Source organism: Geotrypetes seraphini, chromosome 16, assembly GCF_902459505.1.
Source record: "Geotrypetes seraphini chromosome 16, aGeoSer1.1, whole genome shotgun sequence".
NCBI lineage: Eukaryota > Metazoa > Chordata > Amphibia > Gymnophiona > Dermophiidae > Geotrypetes > Geotrypetes seraphini.
This window is the reverse complement of record NC_047099.1, coordinates 43,530,260-43,550,005: the sequence shown is the minus strand read 5'-3', so window position 1 is coordinate 43,550,005 and position 19,746 is coordinate 43,530,260. Positions and strand designations below refer to the sequence as shown.

Genomic DNA, 19,746 nt, shown 5'->3' with positions numbered 1-19,746 from the left:
ATACCAGCACTATCCACAAGGTGTCATTAGATGGGATTTGTCAGAGGCTAAAATATACATCTTCACCCCTTTGGTCCCCGTTTCCTTCAATTCACATAAACTTTCTAAATTAGGAGCTCTCATACATATAAACTTGGTTTTCTCATTGTTAAGAGAATTAAAACTATGGCTAATTTCTGTCGATCATTTACTTTTTTTATTCGTAAAAACTTTGGAATGAGCTTCCTTCTGCAGTCAGACTTCTTTCTCATTTACCAATTTTTCGGAAAGTGCTGAAAACCTACTTATTTCAGACGGTCCTAGAACGCTGCAATCATGGGCCCAGAATCTAAACACTAGGTGTCACCCCTGAGCAAAGTCATTGCCCCTCTCTGGGGCTTTGAAAGCCGCCTCCAGGAACGGACCTAGGACCTTCCTTTCCAGTTTCCACCACTCCCATCAAGAAGAATTCTGGTACCGTAGGGCAGGCTACGAACAAGACCCATAATATCCTCAGGCATCAATTCAGGACTGCCAAAAGTGAAGTTCAAAGGCACCAGAAGGGACTTCCAATCAGACTAGTTAACAGCTTTACTTTTCATAGCCAACCACCAGGAAGAAATGCTTTTAGCCCCTAGTGAGAGCAATTAGATTATCCTGGTAATAAACCTTACTGAAAGATTAAAGCTTCTGTTAGCTTTCTTGAGCAGCAGGATATCTTGAGTTGGACACACCTTTTCCTATTATAGATGGGAAGGATTATTGATTTTGCTTTGCAGCTGAGTGCTCAGATTTCTGAAGCTCCAGAGCTGATTCTCTTCCTTTCTTCTTAACCTGTAGGACAGGATCTCTCTGCCCAGCGAAGTTCATCTGGGAGAGGAAGGTAAGCAAAAAGCTGAGCCGAGAGACACAAGAAAGAACAAGGAAATCTAGAAGTGGCAGGCGGCTGAACCGAAAGGAGAGTCAGGAAAAGAAGAGAAAGAGAGTAAAATATTAACAGAGAGGGAAATCAGAGAGAGGGAGAGGTTAAGAAGAGGAGAGAAACTAAAGGAAGGTGATACAGAAAGAGAGACAAGTCCCAAACCACTAGGGCACTGGTATCTGGAAATGTTTGGGAAGGAGGGAGAGACAGCCAGCGGTTTGCAGTTGGGGACAGCAATCGAGGACTAATTCTGAATATCAGTGGTGGACCCCAAAGAGATTCTGGGTGTGCCATGAGAGACTCCAGAATTTTACTTTCTTTTGAAAAAGTCCCTTCAAAAGTAGACACTAGAACAGATGACGTAAGAGTTATGAGCGATACAACCGCCCAGACAAGCATCATTCTTTGACGTGATTGGTCATTTTAGTTTTAGTTTTCATGCAGTCGTTATCCTAACTTGAGCAACAGATCAATCAAGGCTTTGTTACTGTTTGGATCTTCTTATCTTGGCGAACTTGGATGATGAAATGCATGTTTGCTTGTCGATTACTGAGCTGCACTTTGAGTTCATTTGCACTGATTAGCAATTCTATTCTATCGACTTTAATTTCATCGTTGTTATAATTACCCATACGTAGCTCAAACTTAATTTTTTGTTGGTTTTATAATTTGAATGTGCCATCTGTCTTTTTGTGGCACTGGAGGATTAAGTGACTTGCCCAGAGTCACAAGAGGCAGCAGCGGGACTTCATTTCACAACCTCTGGCTGCAGCTCTACCAGGAGTCCCACCTTCCCAGAAGTATCAAATATATCAGATCCTTCAGCCCCTTATACTGCGTTCCCACCTTCAAATAAGCCAAGTTTCCACGTTTATTTTGTTACTTTTATACCGCCTAAGCAGTTTATAGTTTAGGTTCCGCCTTTAAACCAAACATACACAATGCAACCAACCAACCAACCAATTGCCAATTCATCAACCATCATAACACATGACGCTTTAACTATTTTACAAAATCTTTTTGTTGCTAGTTCCACTCAGGAAAATATTAGATTTCATAGTTTGTAAATTCCACCCCCCCAATCTTTTACTAAACAGCGATGGTGGTTATTAGCGCAGGGAGCCGTGCTGAATGCTCCACGCTGCTCCCGACACTCATAGAGCATTCAGCATGGCTCCCTGCGCTAATAACCGCCATCACGCCACCCCTTCATCTACAGCACAGAAGCTACTGAACTGACCTTGAAATCTCTCATTGAAAAGCTGGGGTTGATTTATTGATATTTAGTTCACACCTTGTTTCAGTAGCTCTGGAAAGGCTAAGTTTGTACCTGAGATAGTGAAGGGTTAAATGACTTTCTCAAAGGTCACAAGTTGTTGCAGTGAGCTTTTGACCTCTGGCCTCTCTGATTATTGGGCTGCAGCTCTAACCAGCATCTGAACACTGCAGTGAGGTGAGCATGTGCTGAGAGAAGGTGTGTCGAGCGGGTAAAAGACAGTTTGTCATGCCAAGTCATGTTCCTGAAGTATATGGTGAGGGCTGAAGTCCAGGGACTGCAGGTGCACAAACTCTTGCCAGTCCTCCTAAGCAGATTTCTCGCACCCTAGAATTTTTTGCATGTCAACTTGGCCTGTGGCATCTTTGAAACAGGCAACACCCCAAGTACTGGACCCCTGTAGTGGCTGGTGAGAAAGAGGCAGGTGGGTCAGGCAGCAGAAAACACAACAGGCAGTCCCCGGGTTAAGAACGAGGTACGTTTTTAAAGCTGTAGATTTTAAGATTCTTGCTGCTTCCAGCTGACAAAAGGGCCAACTTCTCCTACCGGTGTTCCCTCTAAGGTACAGCATGCACAACCACACATAAGAACATAAGACTAGCCTTACTGGGTCAGACCAATGGTCCATCATGCCCAGTTGCCCGTTCTCAGGCCTACTCTCCGTCAACCTCATTTGCATGCGTGTTTTATGACTCACCTTTTTGAAATCACTACAATAATGGCTGCGACAGCAGCCCATTGGTTTTTACTGTAAAGTTTTGAGAATCTGGCCCTAAGTGAGGCACTTAGATCGGCTAGACGTGTCTATCCAGACACCCAACCGTAGGCGTCTTTATAGAAGTTTCAGGAACAACAACAAATTCAGACTACTAGCTTGGTGCCCTTCTTGTGCCAAACTTTGAGCATGAAGCTGGTATAAATGGAAGTCAGGCGTGCAAACTGAGAAGACTCCAACAAAAGAAAAAGTGGGAGTGAACAACGGACTTCCAAAGTAGAACCAGGCAGAGAATGACACACACACTTCTGATTTTAAAGTGTTCGAGGCTTGTTCAGCTCGCGGGGACGGATGGAAAATTTCTCTCCATGTCATTCTCTAGGCAGGAGAATAGGCAAAGTCCACAAAGACTCCTTATTCCCTTTGGAAGTCTGTTCTTCAATTCCACCTTCTGTAACAGGACATTGAATTTCTCCACAATAGCCTATAAATGAGTGGCCAGTTTTTGGTTGGACTTTTCCCCTTCCTGAAGCCGTAAGCAAGAGAAACCACTGTTTCAACATTGTGCAAAGAACACATAAGTAGGGGGGTGTCAAGCACAATTTTATTAGCAAAGCACTGACATGGGCCATGTTTCAGTGGATTACCACCTGCTTCAGGGGTTACCAATACTCTGTAGGATGTATTTTGTCAAAAGATGTCAAAGAGCAGATTCTGCCTCTGATAGTACCCACAGTAAGAGCGGATAGCGTAGCTGGTTTTAAGAAAGGTTTGGACAAGTTCCTGGAGGAAAAGTCCATAGTCTGTTATTAAGAAAGACTTGGGGGAAGCCACTGCTTGCCCTGGATCAGTAGCAAGGAATGTTGCTACACCTTGGGTTTTGGCCAGGTGACCTGGATTGGCCACTGGGCTTGATGGACCATTGGTTTGACCCAGTAAGGCTCTTCTTATGTTCAGTGTGCCAAACTCAGTCTCACAGCCGGTACTTCAAAAGCTTTGTTAATATGAGTGCTCTATATTCTACACTTGTGACAGGAAAGATTTTGGCCCACCCCTACTTCTGTGAGTTCTTTCCGTCCTTTCTTCTTGGGTATTTTTTGTGTCAACATTACGCAAATCTCGCTGGCTCTTTGCCCAAAATGGAATCCAAGTTGACAGTTCATTCCCTTTCTGTTTTACCTTTAAAGCTGAACTTCCCTGGTGGAATTATTCGCTTTAAGGAAGAAAGGCGATATCCTAGCGCTACGAGTGACAGCGACCCATGTCTGACCCTCAGAGAAACATTTCTCATTTTTATAGTGCTATACTATGCACAAAGCACCGTACAATGCAAACATTCATTCCTGCCACAATGTGTGCCAAATGAACTCATTTGGAGACACTTCTGCATAATCAGTATTCTTGTGCAAGCCCCTTCTCCAAAGAGCTTACAGTCTAAGGGAGTACCTGAGTAGAGTGGAAAGAGTAGATATGAATCACTTGGTCACTCTTTCCAAAAATACTAGGACTAGAGGACATGCGATGAAGCTACTAAGGAGTAGATTTAAAACAAACTGGAAAAAATATTTCTTCACACAACGTGTAATTAAACTCTAGAATTTGTTGCCAGAGAATGTGGTGAAATCAGTTAGCTTAGCAGGGTTTAAAAAAGACTTAGATATTTTTCTAAAATAAAAGTTCAGAAGCCATTGTTAAGATGGACTTTGGGAATCCACTGCTTATTCCTAGGATAAGCAGCATAAAATCTGGAGACCATGGCCTCCCCAAAAATTGGTGGTCGACGGCTGGTGCCCCCCCCCCGTTTCCCAATGTTGCACTTTAAATCTTCGGTGCAACGTCAACCCTAGATCCCTTCATTCTACTTTCTGGGGCAGGCCTGCTCGTTGACACTGCCTCGAAGATTTAAAGTACAACTCCAGAGGGAGGTAGGGGGTGGAGTCAGGAGCTGGTGATGGGCTGTGCCGCAGGATTCCGCTGGGGCTAGGACGGAGCTTCTGGGCCCCCTAAACCAAATAGTGTTCTGCTGCCTATGGGGAGTGGAGAGTGGTGTATAAATCTCGTGCACTTTAGCAAAAAGGTCCTACCTGGGAGTTTTGAAAGAGGTTTCAGTGGTCTCTGGATATTACTAGCTACCTGCAACCTGCATTTATTTCTTGTATTTTACGGTTTTAGGACACATCGGGGCCATTAGCAAGGCTTTGAAAAAGAGGCCGCAAGTGTGTCAGAAGCAATCAACTAATATTAATTAAACAAAGTAGCCAGGAGACCTTATGATTAGATGAACTGAATTAACCTGTACAAGTTTCAAGTTTAATTCAAATTTGATTAAATTGCATTGTCAGGAATTCAAAGCGATGGACAATTTAAAATAAGGGAAAGACAAACAATGTATTGAGGGAACAAAAGGCCTGAATACAAACAATGTACACACAGTGACAATAAAGGGAAGTGGGAGGAACTGCAATGTGTATAGGAAAAGGAGAAGATGAAAGGAAACAACGCCGGGTGGATTAGTCGTCAAATGCATCCCTGAACAGAAAACCTTTGAGTTTTCCTGGTTATTTTCTTCTCTCAAATATACTGGCAATGAATTCCATATTTGAGGGGCTGTCAAGGAAAAAATTGTGTCCTGCCAGGTGTTAACGATGGAACGGAAATTAGGTGTTCTTGAGGGGGTGGAGGGGGTAAGAATCCTTTCCAAGAATAATGGCGCTTTAGACATTTGGACTTTAAAGCAGTGATCCCCAACCCTGTCCTGGAGGACCCAGCCAGTCGGGTTTTGGGGATAGCCCTAATGAATATGCATGGGGCAGATTTTCATATAATGGAGGTGGCAGGCATGCAGATTCATTCGGGCATTCCTGAAAACCCAACTGGCTGGTGGTCCTCCGGGAACCACTGCTTTAAAGGCTAATAGGGCTATTTTGTAAGTGATTCAGTGGCTTATGGGAAGCCGGTGAGCCTTCTTTAAGGTCGTATTTCCTCGTTCTGGTGCTGGTGCTCCAGGAAATTGGCAGCTTTCGGTGTTATTAACTGTACTGTACATTAAATCCTGTCTGGCAAAGAGCTTTCTTGTTTGTTAGATGCCATCGACCTAGATTCAAGTCCTAGCGACTTGATGAGTTAAAGATCCAAAAAGTGCAAGTCCGACGAGGTTCCCAATGTAAAATCCGGGCCCATGGCCACGTCCCCTTGCCGCCTGGAATGCGCCCCGCCCCATATGGCATCCGCACATGCGCAGATGCAATGCAATGACATCAGGTGCGTACACGCATGCATGCATGTGACATCACTGCGTTGCATGCTTGGATGCCCCCTCCCTTCGTGATTTTTACAGGAAGATTTTCAAAACCCGGACAAAGGGAGGACATACGTCTGGTAATTCTACTCCAGTGTCATCCTCATAGTAGTTGTCAACATGTCCAGCCCTCTTCACCTAGATTAGATTGTAAGCTCTTTAGAGCAGGGACAGTCTCTTGTGTGTTTAATGTACAGCGCTGAGATAAGTTTTATTTATTTTTCTTGAGCGTTTGAAAGATTTTGAATTTTGTTTTCTACAGGTTTTTCAGCAGCATTATATACGCAATGATTGGGTGGTGAGAGGACTTTGTCCTAATGTGGTCTCTGAGCATATATACAAACCTATTTACAGTACATATAATTATATCTGTCAGTGTATTTATGAATCATAGATAGGGTTATATTCAGCAGTGGTTCCCAACCCTGTCCTGTCAGATTTTCAGGATAGCTCTAATGAATATGCAAGAAAGGAGTGCAGATCTGCCCCATGCTATACCAAAAACCCGACTGGCTAGTGGTCTTCCAGGACAGGGTTGGGGACAGAATTGTGGCATACTGGAATCTGTGAGTGCTAGGGGAAGTGCTGCAAAAGGGGATGGGGAACCAGTCCCAGAAAACAGGAGAGAGAGCCTGTGGTCAACAGGGAGTCACAAATTGAAGATTGTACAAATTGTAGAGGAGAGTAAGAAGTGGGCATGGGCAAAGGGATGGGTGAACCAAATCTGCATCGATAGCAGAAGGCTGGGTCAAGGGAAAATGAGAAGCATTTAGGGAGTGGAGCAGGATGAGAGCTATTAAACTCCCTGCCTCCAAATAGAAAACATCAAATTATACCTATGCAGGAGGAATGAGGGGGAATGAATAGAATGTAGAAACATAGAACATGACGGCAGAAAAGGGCCACGGCCCATCTAGTCTGCCCACAGTAATGGCCCACCCCCTAACTACCTCCATGAAGAGATCCCACATGCCAATCCCATCTTTTCTTAAAATCTGGCACGATGGGCTGGAGAAATGGCTTGGACGGAGAGAAGCAGGATATGATGTTTGGTCCTGCGTCTGACATTTTAGATAGAGGATGAGGGGAAATTTGTTCTGAATTAGGAGTTGAGCACTCTCAATCATTTTCAAAAGTTGACCAAGTGTAACTGCAGATGTAATTGTGCAATATTGGTTCTCACTGATTTCCTTGGAAATGTTTGCTTTCTACCTAATGGAGGACTTATCCGGAAAGAGGTTCATAGTCTTTGCATGCCATGCCAGCTATTCAGCAAATACATTTCATTTCTTCTGAGCAAGAATCTTTGATAGCAAAACTTGTTGAATAAGAAGAACAGTGTTGGGGGAAAGCAGCTTGTTGCATTTCCGGTAAAGAATTCCAAAGCTCAGACAACACAGTGGCTAAGCAGGGATTATCACTCTAATATCAGTTACGGTAATGATCTACGAAGCTTTTAGCAGAGACTTAGCAAAGGAAGGCTTTACATTGGCAGAGTTTGAAGACTGTATAGATATGTGCGAAGATTAGATCAGATCACTGGCCCTAGCAATACAGATTGGTAACCGATACCATGCTCTTACTGCCCAGTATGATATCAGTATGTCAGTTAACCCTCCATGAGGCTGCCAGGACAGATAGGGAAAATGTCTCCATGAAAAGGCCAAAAGAGCAGGCCTATTGCCAAAGATCCATCATAGCCAGAAATGGTTTTAATTGGACTAAGCAAGGCAACTGCTTGGGTCTCATTACCATGAGGAGCCCCACTTGATAAAGAAGAGTTTCAGGTGCCAGCCAACCCAGCTGAGACAATCCGGAGTTCCTTCCCAGGACCGACTGTCTACAGGCACTTTCCTCTTTATGTCAATATTTCAAGCTCAAGTTCAATTGATTGGATATACTGCAAATATAAAACCAAGGGTAAATCTAAGCTGTTTATAATAAAAGTTGAAAATAAGTAAATCTAAAAATTAAAAAGGGGAGGGAACGTAAAATACAATTAAATAATGAAACTAACTAGGTTGGGGAGAGGGAAGGAATGAACAATACGGCTGCATCGTTTTCGATCTGACTTCTGTAAATCTTTATTAGGACACGTGTCAAAGTCCCTCTGCGAAGGAAAATTTATAATTGTTCTTACACTTCCTTTTATTACTATTATCATTAAATATCTCCCCCTTTAATTGCTTTTAACTTTGTCCCTCATAAAACAGTTCTTTTGAAATCACAATTCTTACTCCTTCCTTTTTGCCTGTTGGTAGAGGAAAAAAAATGTTTTCTGTAAACCTACTTCTAAGAAAACCCCCCCAAATTTGTTTACTTTAACCCTCTTTTACAAACGCATAGTGCGGGTTTTAGTGCCAGCAGCGGAGGTAACTGTACCGACGCTCATAGGAAGTCTATGGATGATTTCCACTTACTGATTTCTCTGTATGGCTTTGTTTAGTCCACTTAAATTCATGTTATGTCTGAATCCTACTTTGAAACAGAATATAACAGTGTAATCTACTTCGACTTCCAAGAAGCTTTCATAGGGTTACCATATGGCTCCAGAAAAAGGAGGACGGATTGAGACATCCGATTTTTACTTCCAGTGCTTTCAATGTAAGTAAAACCCGGATGTCTCAATCCATCCTCCTTTTCCTGGAGCCATATGGTAACCCTAGGAGGGAGGAGAACACTCGAGGAAATAAGCTGAAATGGACGGCCACGGTCTTCTATCCTTTTACTCCATCCCACCCCACTGGTTAACTTCTTAAGGTCCAAAAAAGATCTCAGACGTTCTGGAATGAAAAGCACATACCTAAAACCTAAAAATTCCTCTACACATTTGCAGGGATATGCTCCCCATTTGCTCTTCTGTGTTGTGTTTCTCTGGATTCCATTTTCATTGCATGATACTTGCTCCATTCATGATTTTTCTTGCCGCCATGTAGGTCTGCAGGGAGAATGCCGTCCTGGCTCTAAGATGGGGCAGCAATGCAGACCTGTGCATGTCGCTCAGAGTGCTGCGTACTTGCTGCTCTTCTCATTCATGTGGGTAAGTCAGCTGGATTATTGCACCTCTAGCCCCACCGTTGCGCACAAGCAGTGGCGTAGCGAGGGTGAGAGGCACCTCCACATGTTTCCCTTCCCCTGAACGTCTAATGTTCCCGGCGCGAGCAATAACCCCCAACCTGCCGTCGTGCCAGCGTCAGCTCTTCCTCTGCTATCACTTCCTAGGTGCGGGTCCAGGAAGAGCCGCCAGGAATGTTACAGAGATATGGGGGAAAGGAAGCAGCGCACACGTGAGGCAGAGAGGAGGACGCCCGGGGCGGACTGCCCCCTGCCCCCCCTACTGTGCTACTGCACACAAGGCTTGTAAAAGGTGCAGAGATACATGATTTAAACATGTCCATCTCGCTAAACTCGGCGATAATAGTCCCAGCCATATCTGTGTTCTGGGGATTCGTCCAGGTAACACAAAGTCCTTATTGAACTGTTCAAGTGCACGAGTAAACCGTATTGCAGGACATCTTGGTTGAACCTTAATAAATTTCCTTGATATAACCTCTCCATTTACAATTACAAAAGAGGAAGAAAACTTTCCATGCAAAGAGTCATCAACGTTTATACTGGGACTCTCTGAAAAATGTGAGGTTTTCAGGACAGCCCTAATGAATATGCATGGAGCAGATTTGCATGCCTGACACCTCCATTATATGTAAATCTATCTCGTGCAAAGTCATTAGGATTATCCCCAAAACCCGAATGACTGGATTGCAGGAACGGACAGGTGGAAAGGTCCATGCCTATCATTTTTAGTATGCACATAAATTTGCATATCTTATAATCCTCACGTGTACATGTGTGCTCTGCCCAAACACTGCTCCATACATACTTACTAGCAAAGTGTCAGAATTGTAGGAGAGATTGCCTAGAATGATCCTCAAAATATCCTGATTAAATTGTAAGCTCTATGAAGCGGGGACTAATTTGTCTGTATAGTGCCAGATACATCTACGAGGGAGTGCTGAAAAGTTCTTAGCCCAACCAACTTCCTAAATTCTGACCATTATTTTGCCAAGTGCCAATTTGCAGAAACATTGATTGAACCATGCAACGAAAAGTGTGGAATTTTCAAGTATGGAACTCTGTGTCGTCATGAAGTTCCTATTCCTGCAAAATAAAACTCCAAAGGAAATCCATGAATGTATGAGGCAAACATTGAGTGACAAACGTCCATATTACTCCACAGTGAAGAAATTGTGTGCAAACTTTCAGCATGGAGATTTTGAAACTGAAGATGCAGCAAGGTCTGGGAGGTCTCAGATGGTGTTGGCTCCTGAAATTGTTGACCATGTCCATGACCTGATTTTGGCAGATTGGTGAATATTGGCTAAAACAATTGCTGAGACACTACAGATATCCAGGGAAGGTGTATAATCCATGAGCAACTGGGTATGCAGAAGATGTCAGCTAAGTAGGTGCCCAAATGTTTAAATGCTGACAAGAAACAACACTGAGTGGACACTTCCAAGTTGATTTTGCAGCATTTTCATCGAGCTGGTGCCAACTCTTTCGAGTGACTAACTACTGCTGATGAAACAGGGTTACACCACTATGATCCTGAGACAAAACAACAGTCCATGCAATGGCGGCACTCGGGTTCTCTAAGCGCAAGGAAATTCAAGACCCAAAAGTCATCAAGAAAGGTCATGGCCACAGTTTGGGATCAGGAAGATGTTGTAATGACTGACTATCTTCCAAGGGACCAAACAGTTAATGCAGAACATTGCTGTAATTTGCGGTGCCGACTGAAAGAAAAAAAGGAGAGGGAAGCTGCGGAAAGGAAGGCTGGCAAAACGATGGATGTTTTGATGCAGTTCTGGTTTCACCACCCAACTCACCAGATCTTAGACTATCTGACTATTTTCTGTTTCCAAACCTTAAAAAGAGTTTGAAAGGTCAACAATTTCCGGGTGACTGCAGCAACAGAGCAGTATTTCGATGACCAGAGATCAGAGTATTGTTTGGAAGGATTACAATGTGCCACGTGTGTTGAACTTAGGGGTGAATGTGTGGAACAATTTGTAAGTTTCTTGGCTCCACATCATTCCCTTCTTGGTTGGGCTGAGAACTTTTCAGCAGCCCCTCGTAGTAGGACTAGATGTATTCACCACTAGTAATTTCTGTTTCAATAGATCCGAAGCAGAGTCAACATCCTTCCATTTATTTCCTGCTTTACAATTTCTTACTGCAGGTCTTCTTTCAAGCCAGTACAAGAGTCAGACGAGAACAAATACGCAATAGATTAGACTCCTTGCTTATAAACTGTGATTACATAGAAGAGTTGAGTTCCATTGTGGATTTTGGGAACTATGAAATTCTGTGTAGAATGAATTTATTCTTCTAGAATCACATGCCTGCCGAATCTCCCCTCTGTGAAATTAGGTTATCAGATTGCAGAGCCTATGTTAGAATTCAGCTAAGAGACCTGAATTTACCTTCTTTCTCTCAAGAAAAAAAGGGTTCTGGATTCCTAATGTCTCCCGGCAAACAGTACATCTGCTGTTTAGTATGTAAATGTGGCCCTCAAAAATGCATGCTGGGACACTGGGTTAATAGAGGATCAGAAGAAAGAGTGATTGGAGTGTGGGTCAATTCTGGGTCAGAGGGCAGAGTGTCCCCTAACACCATGCTGGGACACTGGGTTAGCAATGACTCAGAGGGGAGAGTGTCCCCTAACACCCACGCTGGGAATCTCAAGGTGACCAACAGAGTGGGGTTTCAAAAGAGGTTTGGACAGATTCCTAGGGGACAAGTTCTTCAGCATTTATGGTCCAGTTAGACCTTGGTCAACCATAGCTCATCCCTTGAAATAAATATTTCATGGGATCTGCTGGATACTGGTAATGTGTACTTGCTACTTTCCGAGACGTTAGTCTGATTCTTATCTTCTTAAGTAGCGTGCCAATCTTTCCTGAACAGGGCAGCTATTTAAGGTGGAGACTGGACAGAGACCACTGGTTGCCAACATTGGAGACAACATCACCTTAACCTGCCACTTCAATGTCGATGAAGCTAATGACTTGATGATCCAGTGGAACTTCCAGGGGATCAATGTCTACCTGTATGACAATGGAAAGGAGCAGTTGCAGTTTCAGAACTCCCGATACCAGGGCAGGACTTGGTTCAACACATCAGGACTGCCTGAGGGTGATGCCAGTCTGGTTCTTAGCAACATTGGCATTTCTGATGAGGGCAACTACACCTGTTTTGTGAAGAACAGCCAGGATCGAGGAGAGGGAGAGGTAGAGCTCCTGGTTGTGGGTAAGACCAAGGTTTAAGGGCGTTTTCATGCCCACTGGGAACTGCTATGTTTCTTTGGATTAGTTCTGCTCACTTTTTGATATAATTGACTTTTACCTTTGCAGTGAATGATCTGCCTAGCTCAGTACAATTTTAAGAGATGATATCAAGTCATCAGACAGGCTCAGGTGGGAAGAAACTAGAGAAAGAGGAGGTAGAGATCAGTAAAGGTGTGTGCCATGCCCTGACATGTCATGTCCTGTGTTTCCAGAGCCTTCTTATTCATTTGCTGTTTTCTCTCCTTCTCCACTTTCTGCCCTACATCCATCTTTGGTATTAACTTTTAACATTCAACTTTCTTCCATTTTTCTGCTTTCTTCTCAAATCTATCTACTTTTCCTGTGTCTTCCCTTCCCATCTATCCATGTGCACCATCTACTTCTTCACTCTGCCCTTGCCTTCCACTCTCCTCCCCCTCCATGTGTCCCATCTCCTCCCCCTTTCTTCACCCCTATTCCCATCTATCTATAAACAACATTTCTTCCATCTTTCTTCCTTTCCCCACCACCCATCTATATGCACCATCTCTTACATCTCTCTCCTATATTCTGACATCTGTCATAGTCTGTCATCTTTCTCTTCTTCCCACAGTATGGTATCTCTCTCCCCTCCTTCCCTTTCCTCCTCCCCTAGGCAGGCATCTCTCTCCTTCCCTAGATATCTCTCTCCTGCCCTTCCCTAGTCTGGTATCTCTCTCCAGCCTACCCCAGACCTACCTTTAAAATCCTGGTGGTCTCGTGGCTTCTTTAGGGGCAGGAAAGATTTCCAGTCTTTCCTGTCCTCTGCCGAAGCTTGACTCACTGCTAAAGAGATTTTCAAAATGGCTGCAGAGACTTCAAGTTTCATTTTGAAAATCTCTTTAGCAGTGAGTCAAGAAGCACGAGACCACCAGAATTTTAAAGGTATGGAGGTATGGTTTGTCCCCATTACTATGGGGTTACCAGGGTATCAGTTCCTGTGGCAATACTGTGGAACGGTCCACTGATACCGTGGTACTACCAGGTTGCTCTTTGACATGGTAATGGTTACTCTATTATGGACATGAAAAGCCTTTGCTCCTCACCTGATCTCCTCTATTATTGCACTGAACTGTTTCTGATCTTTAAACAGAACGTAATATTAAACGAAGGGAACCTGAGTAAACACAAATCAGTTTATATATGATTACATTTATTTAAGGATCAAAGTTATCCAACACCCATACCACTCATGTGAAAAAGTAACTGCTCCCTTTGGTAACTCAATCAACCAACTAACCAAATTGAATTGATCATGTGGCTCATTTTCCAAAAAGAAAACATCCAAAAAGTGGTATAAAGGAGCTGACGGCCAAGTCGCTATTTTTGAAACCTATTTTCTAGATAGATTTGTATGCTGTTCATCTGCAGTATGTCTAAATCTCAAGGGAGTGTGATAGAGGCGTGCTGTCAATATTATTCTAACCCTAATTTAGAAAAGAACACCATTCAGATAGGAAAAAAAGAAGGTTTTTGGTTTGTTTTTTTAAAACATAAACTACTCCATAACAATAATAAAACCAATTAATTAATACCAAACTAAAAATGTTATAACAATCATAAATACAGACTGCAGTCCCCAAGAAAATATGCTTTAGATGTCTTTTAAAATTGCTATAGAGATTCCTCCTTTCTCAAATCTATAGGCAACCTTGGAACTAAATTAAAAAATGCACAATTTCTAGTCGAGGCAAGATGGGGAACAAAGATCGTAGTAAATGCTTCGGTGCGTAAAATAACACCAGATTAGAAAGATATAATGGTTGGAACTCAAATAATGCTCCATGCGCCAACATCAAGATCTTAAATCTATCTTTCACCTCTTAAGTTCAATCAATTTGTATCCTTCTTTGAATCTTTTGTAAACCGCATAGAACTTCACGGTACTGCAGTATATAAACTGTTATTATTATTATTATTATTAAATCTGATCCTAAATTCCATTGGTAACCAATGGAATTTCAAATACAAAGATGTGATCACGAATATGTGCTTGTAGGCGCTTTAGTTGTCCTGCTACTTAGAGGATGGAATGATTTCTCGACTAGCTCTAAGCTGTCTTAATGCCCCGAAACCTTTAGCAACCATGGTTGGAACTAGGGTGGGCTTATGATTTTTCTGCCATAATCAAACATTTTAGAATATATCCAGGGCACAGTTTGGACATTTGGGGCTAGACCTCTTTTAATAAGTGCCAAAAAGATGCCCAAACTGACCAGAAGACCGCTGGAGGGATGTAAGCATGATTGTCCTACACTCCCCAGGTGGTCACTGACCCCCTTCTACTCACCAAAGATGTAGCGCTATGGAAATAATTAATAGTAGAAGTAGTATGTACTGTTGCCAATCAGAAAATCTGGACCCCCTAGACCTGGACAAAGTGTCGGGTTTTGAAAAGCCATCTGGACCCCAGACATGTCCTGGGGAAATCCGGACTTCTGGTAACCCTACTTGTACCTATTGGGCAGACTGGATGGCGCATTCAGCTCTTTATCTGCTGTCATTTACTATGTAAATCAGGAGGGGGATTCAAACTTTTTCACATCACTGTAGCCTTCTCAGGCAGTTGGTGCTGAGGGGGCAGAAAACAGGATTCTTACCCCAGGACCTGAGGATTGCAGTGACTCTGTCTGTAGCCATAGGCGAGGAGGCTGCCTTTGGTTGGTTGGTTGGTTGCTCAAATGGCTTAATTTTCTCTCCTCTTTAGTTCCCTATGGAAAAGTCACTGTGACCTGCCTTCTCCCCTGCCAGCATCTTTCCAGCTTAGATGATAATGTGACCCTTTTGTGTCAGTCCTGGGGAGGATACCCCAGGCCCCATGTGATGTGGAGCATCAGTGGAATATCAGCACCTGAATCTATGGAGAACATCACTGAGACTCACGACCGAACCTTCTCTGTTCAGAGCCTCCTGGTGATACGGACCCAGCTCATCCTGCAGGCAGAGTGTACCCTGAAGAACCAGCGAGCAAAGGAGGACCTAAGAGCTCAGTACAGCAGTGACAATGTAACCACGGGTGCACATAAGAATCAGAAGCTAATCTGTGTCACATGTGACAAAGACGGTATGTGTATCTTGTAGAAACATCTCTGTACAGCTTTACTGAGGCATCAGCACTCACCTGTGCCTTGCTGAAGAGAGGAATGGCCTGGGCTGCTCCTGCAATGTAATGCTCAGGCATGTTGCAAACAAATCAACCTGCTTATGAACAGCACAGAGACAACATAGAAACTGACGGCAGATAAGGGCCACGGCCCATCAAGTCTGCCCACCCCAATAACCCTCCCCTACCTTTCTCTGTGAAGAGATCCCACGTGACGATCCTGTTTTGTCTTAAAATCAGGCACGCTGCTGGCCTCAATTACCTGTAGCGGAAGATTATTCCAGCGATCAACCACCCTTTCGATGAAGAAGTATTTCCTGGTGTCATGCTGTCTCTGTGCTGTTCATAAGCTATGGCTTTCTCAACTACTTGAGAATTCTCCTTATGAATCCTTTGTTACCTGATGAAAAGAAATCTGGGTATTATTGGAGGGCTTGGATAAGATGATGAGAGAAAAATCAAATGAATGGAGGATTTTACTGAGATAGATTGAAAACAGTTTAATGTAATGTCTCTTCCAGGAGGATGGTGGCAGCAGAACAGCCAAAGTGAAGTAAAATCAGTCTATCGTACTGAAGACACACTGCGCATACTGTGTTTCGCCTATGTAAGGGCTGCATCAAGGGTCTACTACTTCTAATAAGACTATCCATTCAGTCATGTCCTCACCGTGCTTCCCTGTTCTCCATGGCTTCTTTCAATTGATTGATGTTCATTCCCATGTCATTTATTTAAAAATGTTATATACGGTTTACAAAGCTTACAATCATAAAACACAATTGCAGAACAGCACTCGTAAAAAAAGGAAAACGAGAAAACGTAGCACACAAAAGCGCTAACAACAATTGAGTTTCCAGCATTTTCTTAAAATTCCTCCTCCCATCACAGTATCGTAAAATTCCAGGCAACGCATTCCAAAGCTTAGCACCTGCCACAAACAGCATCACCGCACCAATCCTAACGTCTTGATGGTATCCAGCCTTTGGTCTCCTCTGCTTCCTTTTACCACTGACCATTCCAAATAGCACCTCCTTTTCTAGTGAATTTGCCCTCATCATGTCCAATGTATAGTAGCCATGTCTGTTTTATCATTCCTTCTGATCATGAGGGCATCCCAGCCATTGTCATGGATCAGATCGTGAAGGATGATAGTTATGTTGGTGGCTGATCTGGTGTTGATGAGGACTAGTGTGAGTAAGCTGTTGGTTGGGGTCAGGGGGAGGGTTGGATGGGGATGATGATTAAGGGGTTCCTAGTTTGGTGGTGCTGAAGTCACCATATTTGCCTTATCCTGGGGTGACTGGGATAGTGAAGTATATTGTGGTGAGCAGGATTGGGGGTACAGGGGTAGATGTGCAGTGGTTGCCCTTGTGTGGCGTTGGTTCAGGCTGTGGGGGCAAGGAGGGGGGTGGGATGGGTGGCAGGAGGCATGGTTTGACTATACTGATGCAGCCTTTGTGTGGGCGAAACACAGCCTGTGTCGAGTTTTTGTATGTGCATTGTGTCTTCACTATAATAAAATGGTTTTACTTCACTTTAGCTGTTCTGCTGCTGCTTTGACCACCATTTTGGATTTTGCAGACTGCCTGCCCTGTTGTTTTTTGGGGACTTTCCCAAGAGAATGGTGCAGAGGTGCAGTGTAGAGGTGGGGATCTTACAGCTCCTACAATCTCGATTTCTCCCAGCAGGAAGTGCTGTAGGGAATGGATGTAAGGAAGCTCACGGCTCCTGCAGCCCCTGTCTCTTCTAGCATGTGGTGCTGCAGGCAATGGTCAAGCAAGACAGGAGAGACGTCTCCACACTTCAAACATGACAAGAACAACAGTGGAGATGTTCAATAACTCTATTAATATAAGACCTCTGTCTAATAAGTGTGATGGCTCGACATGCATGTGTCTCAGCCTAATCGGCTTTCCTCAGGAGTCTCGATGTTAGCTGCTTTTTGTTTTGTAGAGTCGACTTTTGACAGACAGTTTGACGATCATTTTTACTTTTGTCAGTCCATATGTTTCCAGTGGTTCAGGACCTAGACATTTTTAGGTGGATTATTTATTTGTTCTAATAAAGCCTTCATCTTGGACATCATCTCTCCACATTTTTTTTGCTTTTGGTTGTGTTTCCTTTTGTGGAGGAATCAAGGTCAACTTTCTTGTTGTGTTTTGGTATTGTGATGTAGCCAACTGCAGTTCGTCAAACCATCTGTCATATGAACATACGAATTGCCGCTGCTGGGTCAGACAAGTGGTCCATCGTGCCCAGCAGTCCGCTCACGCGGCGGCCCTCTGGTCAAAGACCAGCGCCCTAACTGAAACTAGCCATACCTACGGTTCAGCAGGAACTTGTCTAACTTTGTCTTGAATCCCTGGAGGGAGTTTTCTCCTATGACAGACTCTGGAAGAGCGTTCCAGTTTTCTACCACTCTGTGTGTGAAGAAGAACTTCCTTACATTTGGACGGAATCTATCCCCTTTCAGTTTTAGAGAGTGACGTCTCGTTCCCCCTACCTTGGAGAGGGTGAACTACCTGCCCTTATCTATTAAGTCTATTCCCTTCATTACCTTGAATGTTTCGATCATATCCCCTCAAAACTCGACTCTACAAAATAAAAGAGGCTAACATCAAGGCTCCTGAGGAAGGCCAATTAGGCCAAAACATGTGCGTGTTGACTTGAGCCATTGCACTTATTAGACATAAGTCTTATATTAATATAGTTATTGAACATCTCCACTGTTGGTCTTGTCATGTGCAGGTAATGGTGCAAGACTACTGGTTTCGGAAGATTTTGCCACATAATATATGTTTTCCATTTTCTGAAACAAGAAGAAAATGACATAATATTTAGTGAGTCTAACTCTGTTCTTGCTTTTCAGAATTAAAACTTATGGCTCATAAAGGCATTATACCCTCACTAGTCCTGATTGGCTGCCTGCTGGGCTTCTTCCTTGTGCTTCTTCTTGGCTGCAAGTGAGCCCTGGATCCTGATCTCCATTTGGGAACAAGAGCCTGAACTCTGCGTGGGAACAAACTAGAAGATAAGATACCGGCATTGAATGTCTGGCTTTGCCACCGATTGAAGGAGGCAGCCAGGCTGCCTTCTACAGTTTCAATATTGGTCCTTATTAGAGAGTGACATGGTATGTTACCATGGATAATCCGTGGTTACTGTAGTAATTACCATGTTAACAGGAGGACCTAGACCACCTCGCCCTTGCGTGGATAGCAGTAGACAGTTCCGTGGATAGCAGTAGACAGTTCCATGGATAGTAGTAGACAGTTCCGTGTAAAGCCGCAGGAACGAGAACTACTGTTGCGGTAATACTGTGGCAATGGGGACACAGGCCAGCCCTCCCCAAACCTACCTTTAACATCCTTGGTGGTCTCTTTGGGGGCAGGAAAGAACACAACTCTTTTCCTGCCCCTGCCACTGCTATAGCTGCTGCAGCTCTGAAGATTTTCAAGATATCTGCTGAGACTTCATGCAGCAGCTTTGCGACAAGGGAGGGATGGATGCCAGAGCAGGGAGAAAGGGAGGGAGGGATGAATGCCAGAGCACAAAGGGATGGATAGATGCATGAATTCTAGGAAAGGGAGGGAGGAAGGGAGGGATGGACGGCTTGCAGAACAGGAAGTGAGTGAGTGAGGGATGGATGGATGGATGCCAGAGCATGGAGGGAGAGAGGGAAAGATGCATGGATCCCAGGGCAGGAAGGGAGGAATGGATGAATGCCAGAGCAAGGAAAGAGGGAGGGGTGCAAGAGCAGGGAGTTAGTGAGATAGGGATGAATGGATGTCAGAGTATGGATGAAGAGGGGGATGGATGGATGGATGACAGAATAGGGAGTGAAGAAAGGATGGATGGATTCCAGAGCGGGAAGGAAGGGAGGGATGGATGGATGCCAGAGCAGGGAGGAATGGATGCTAGAGCAGTGTGGGAGGGATGGATGCCTAGCGGGGGAGGGGGAGGGGAAGAGTATAAAGGATGCCAGAACAGGGAGGGAGGGCTGGATAGATGGATGCCCAAGCAGGGAGGGATGGATGTCATAGCAACAAGGGATGGAGGGAGGAATGGATAGATGGATGCCAGAG

General features: G+C 44.0%; 1 protein-coding gene across 3 annotated transcripts; it reads left to right on the top strand.

The window, feature by feature from the left end:
• Positions 1-620: 620 nt before the first annotated feature.
• On the top strand, positions 621-19,581 carry LOC117350894 (CD276 antigen-like). Of its 3 annotated transcripts, none has more exons than XM_033925605.1 (6): positions 621-639; positions 820-862; positions 9,127-9,230; positions 12,161-12,502; positions 15,266-15,622; positions 18,531-19,581. In XM_033925605.1, exons 3-6 carry the CDS (start codon positions 9,170-9,172, stop codon positions 18,626-18,628), a joined length of 858 nt encoding a protein of 285 aa, XP_033781496.1. In that variant the 5' UTR covers positions 621-639; positions 820-862; positions 9,127-9,169; the 3' UTR covers positions 18,629-19,581. The 3 variants fall into 3 exon arrangements, with proteins under 3 accessions (XP_033781496.1, XP_033781495.1, XP_033781497.1); XM_033925606.1 differs by lacking the exon at positions 621-639 and adding an exon at positions 9,413-9,646 and having other exon boundaries at positions 828-862; XM_033925604.1 differs by lacking the exon at positions 621-639 and having other exon boundaries at positions 726-862.
• Positions 19,582-19,746: the final 165 nt, after the last annotated feature.

Excerpts from the sequence above, each read along its gene's own strand:
- LOC117350894 (XM_033925605.1), top strand. The coding sequence starts at position 9,170 with ATGCAGACCTGTGCATGTCGCTCAGAGTGCTGCGTACTTGCTGCTCTT. Across the intron at positions 12,503-15,265 it reads GGTAGAGCTCCTGGTTGTGG|TTCCCTATGGAAAAGTCACT; the intron begins GTAAGACCAAGG and ends TCTCCTCTTTAG. Across the intron at positions 15,623-18,530 it reads TGTCACATGTGACAAAGACG|AATTAAAACTTATGGCTCAT; the intron begins GTATGTGTATCT and ends CTTGCTTTTCAG.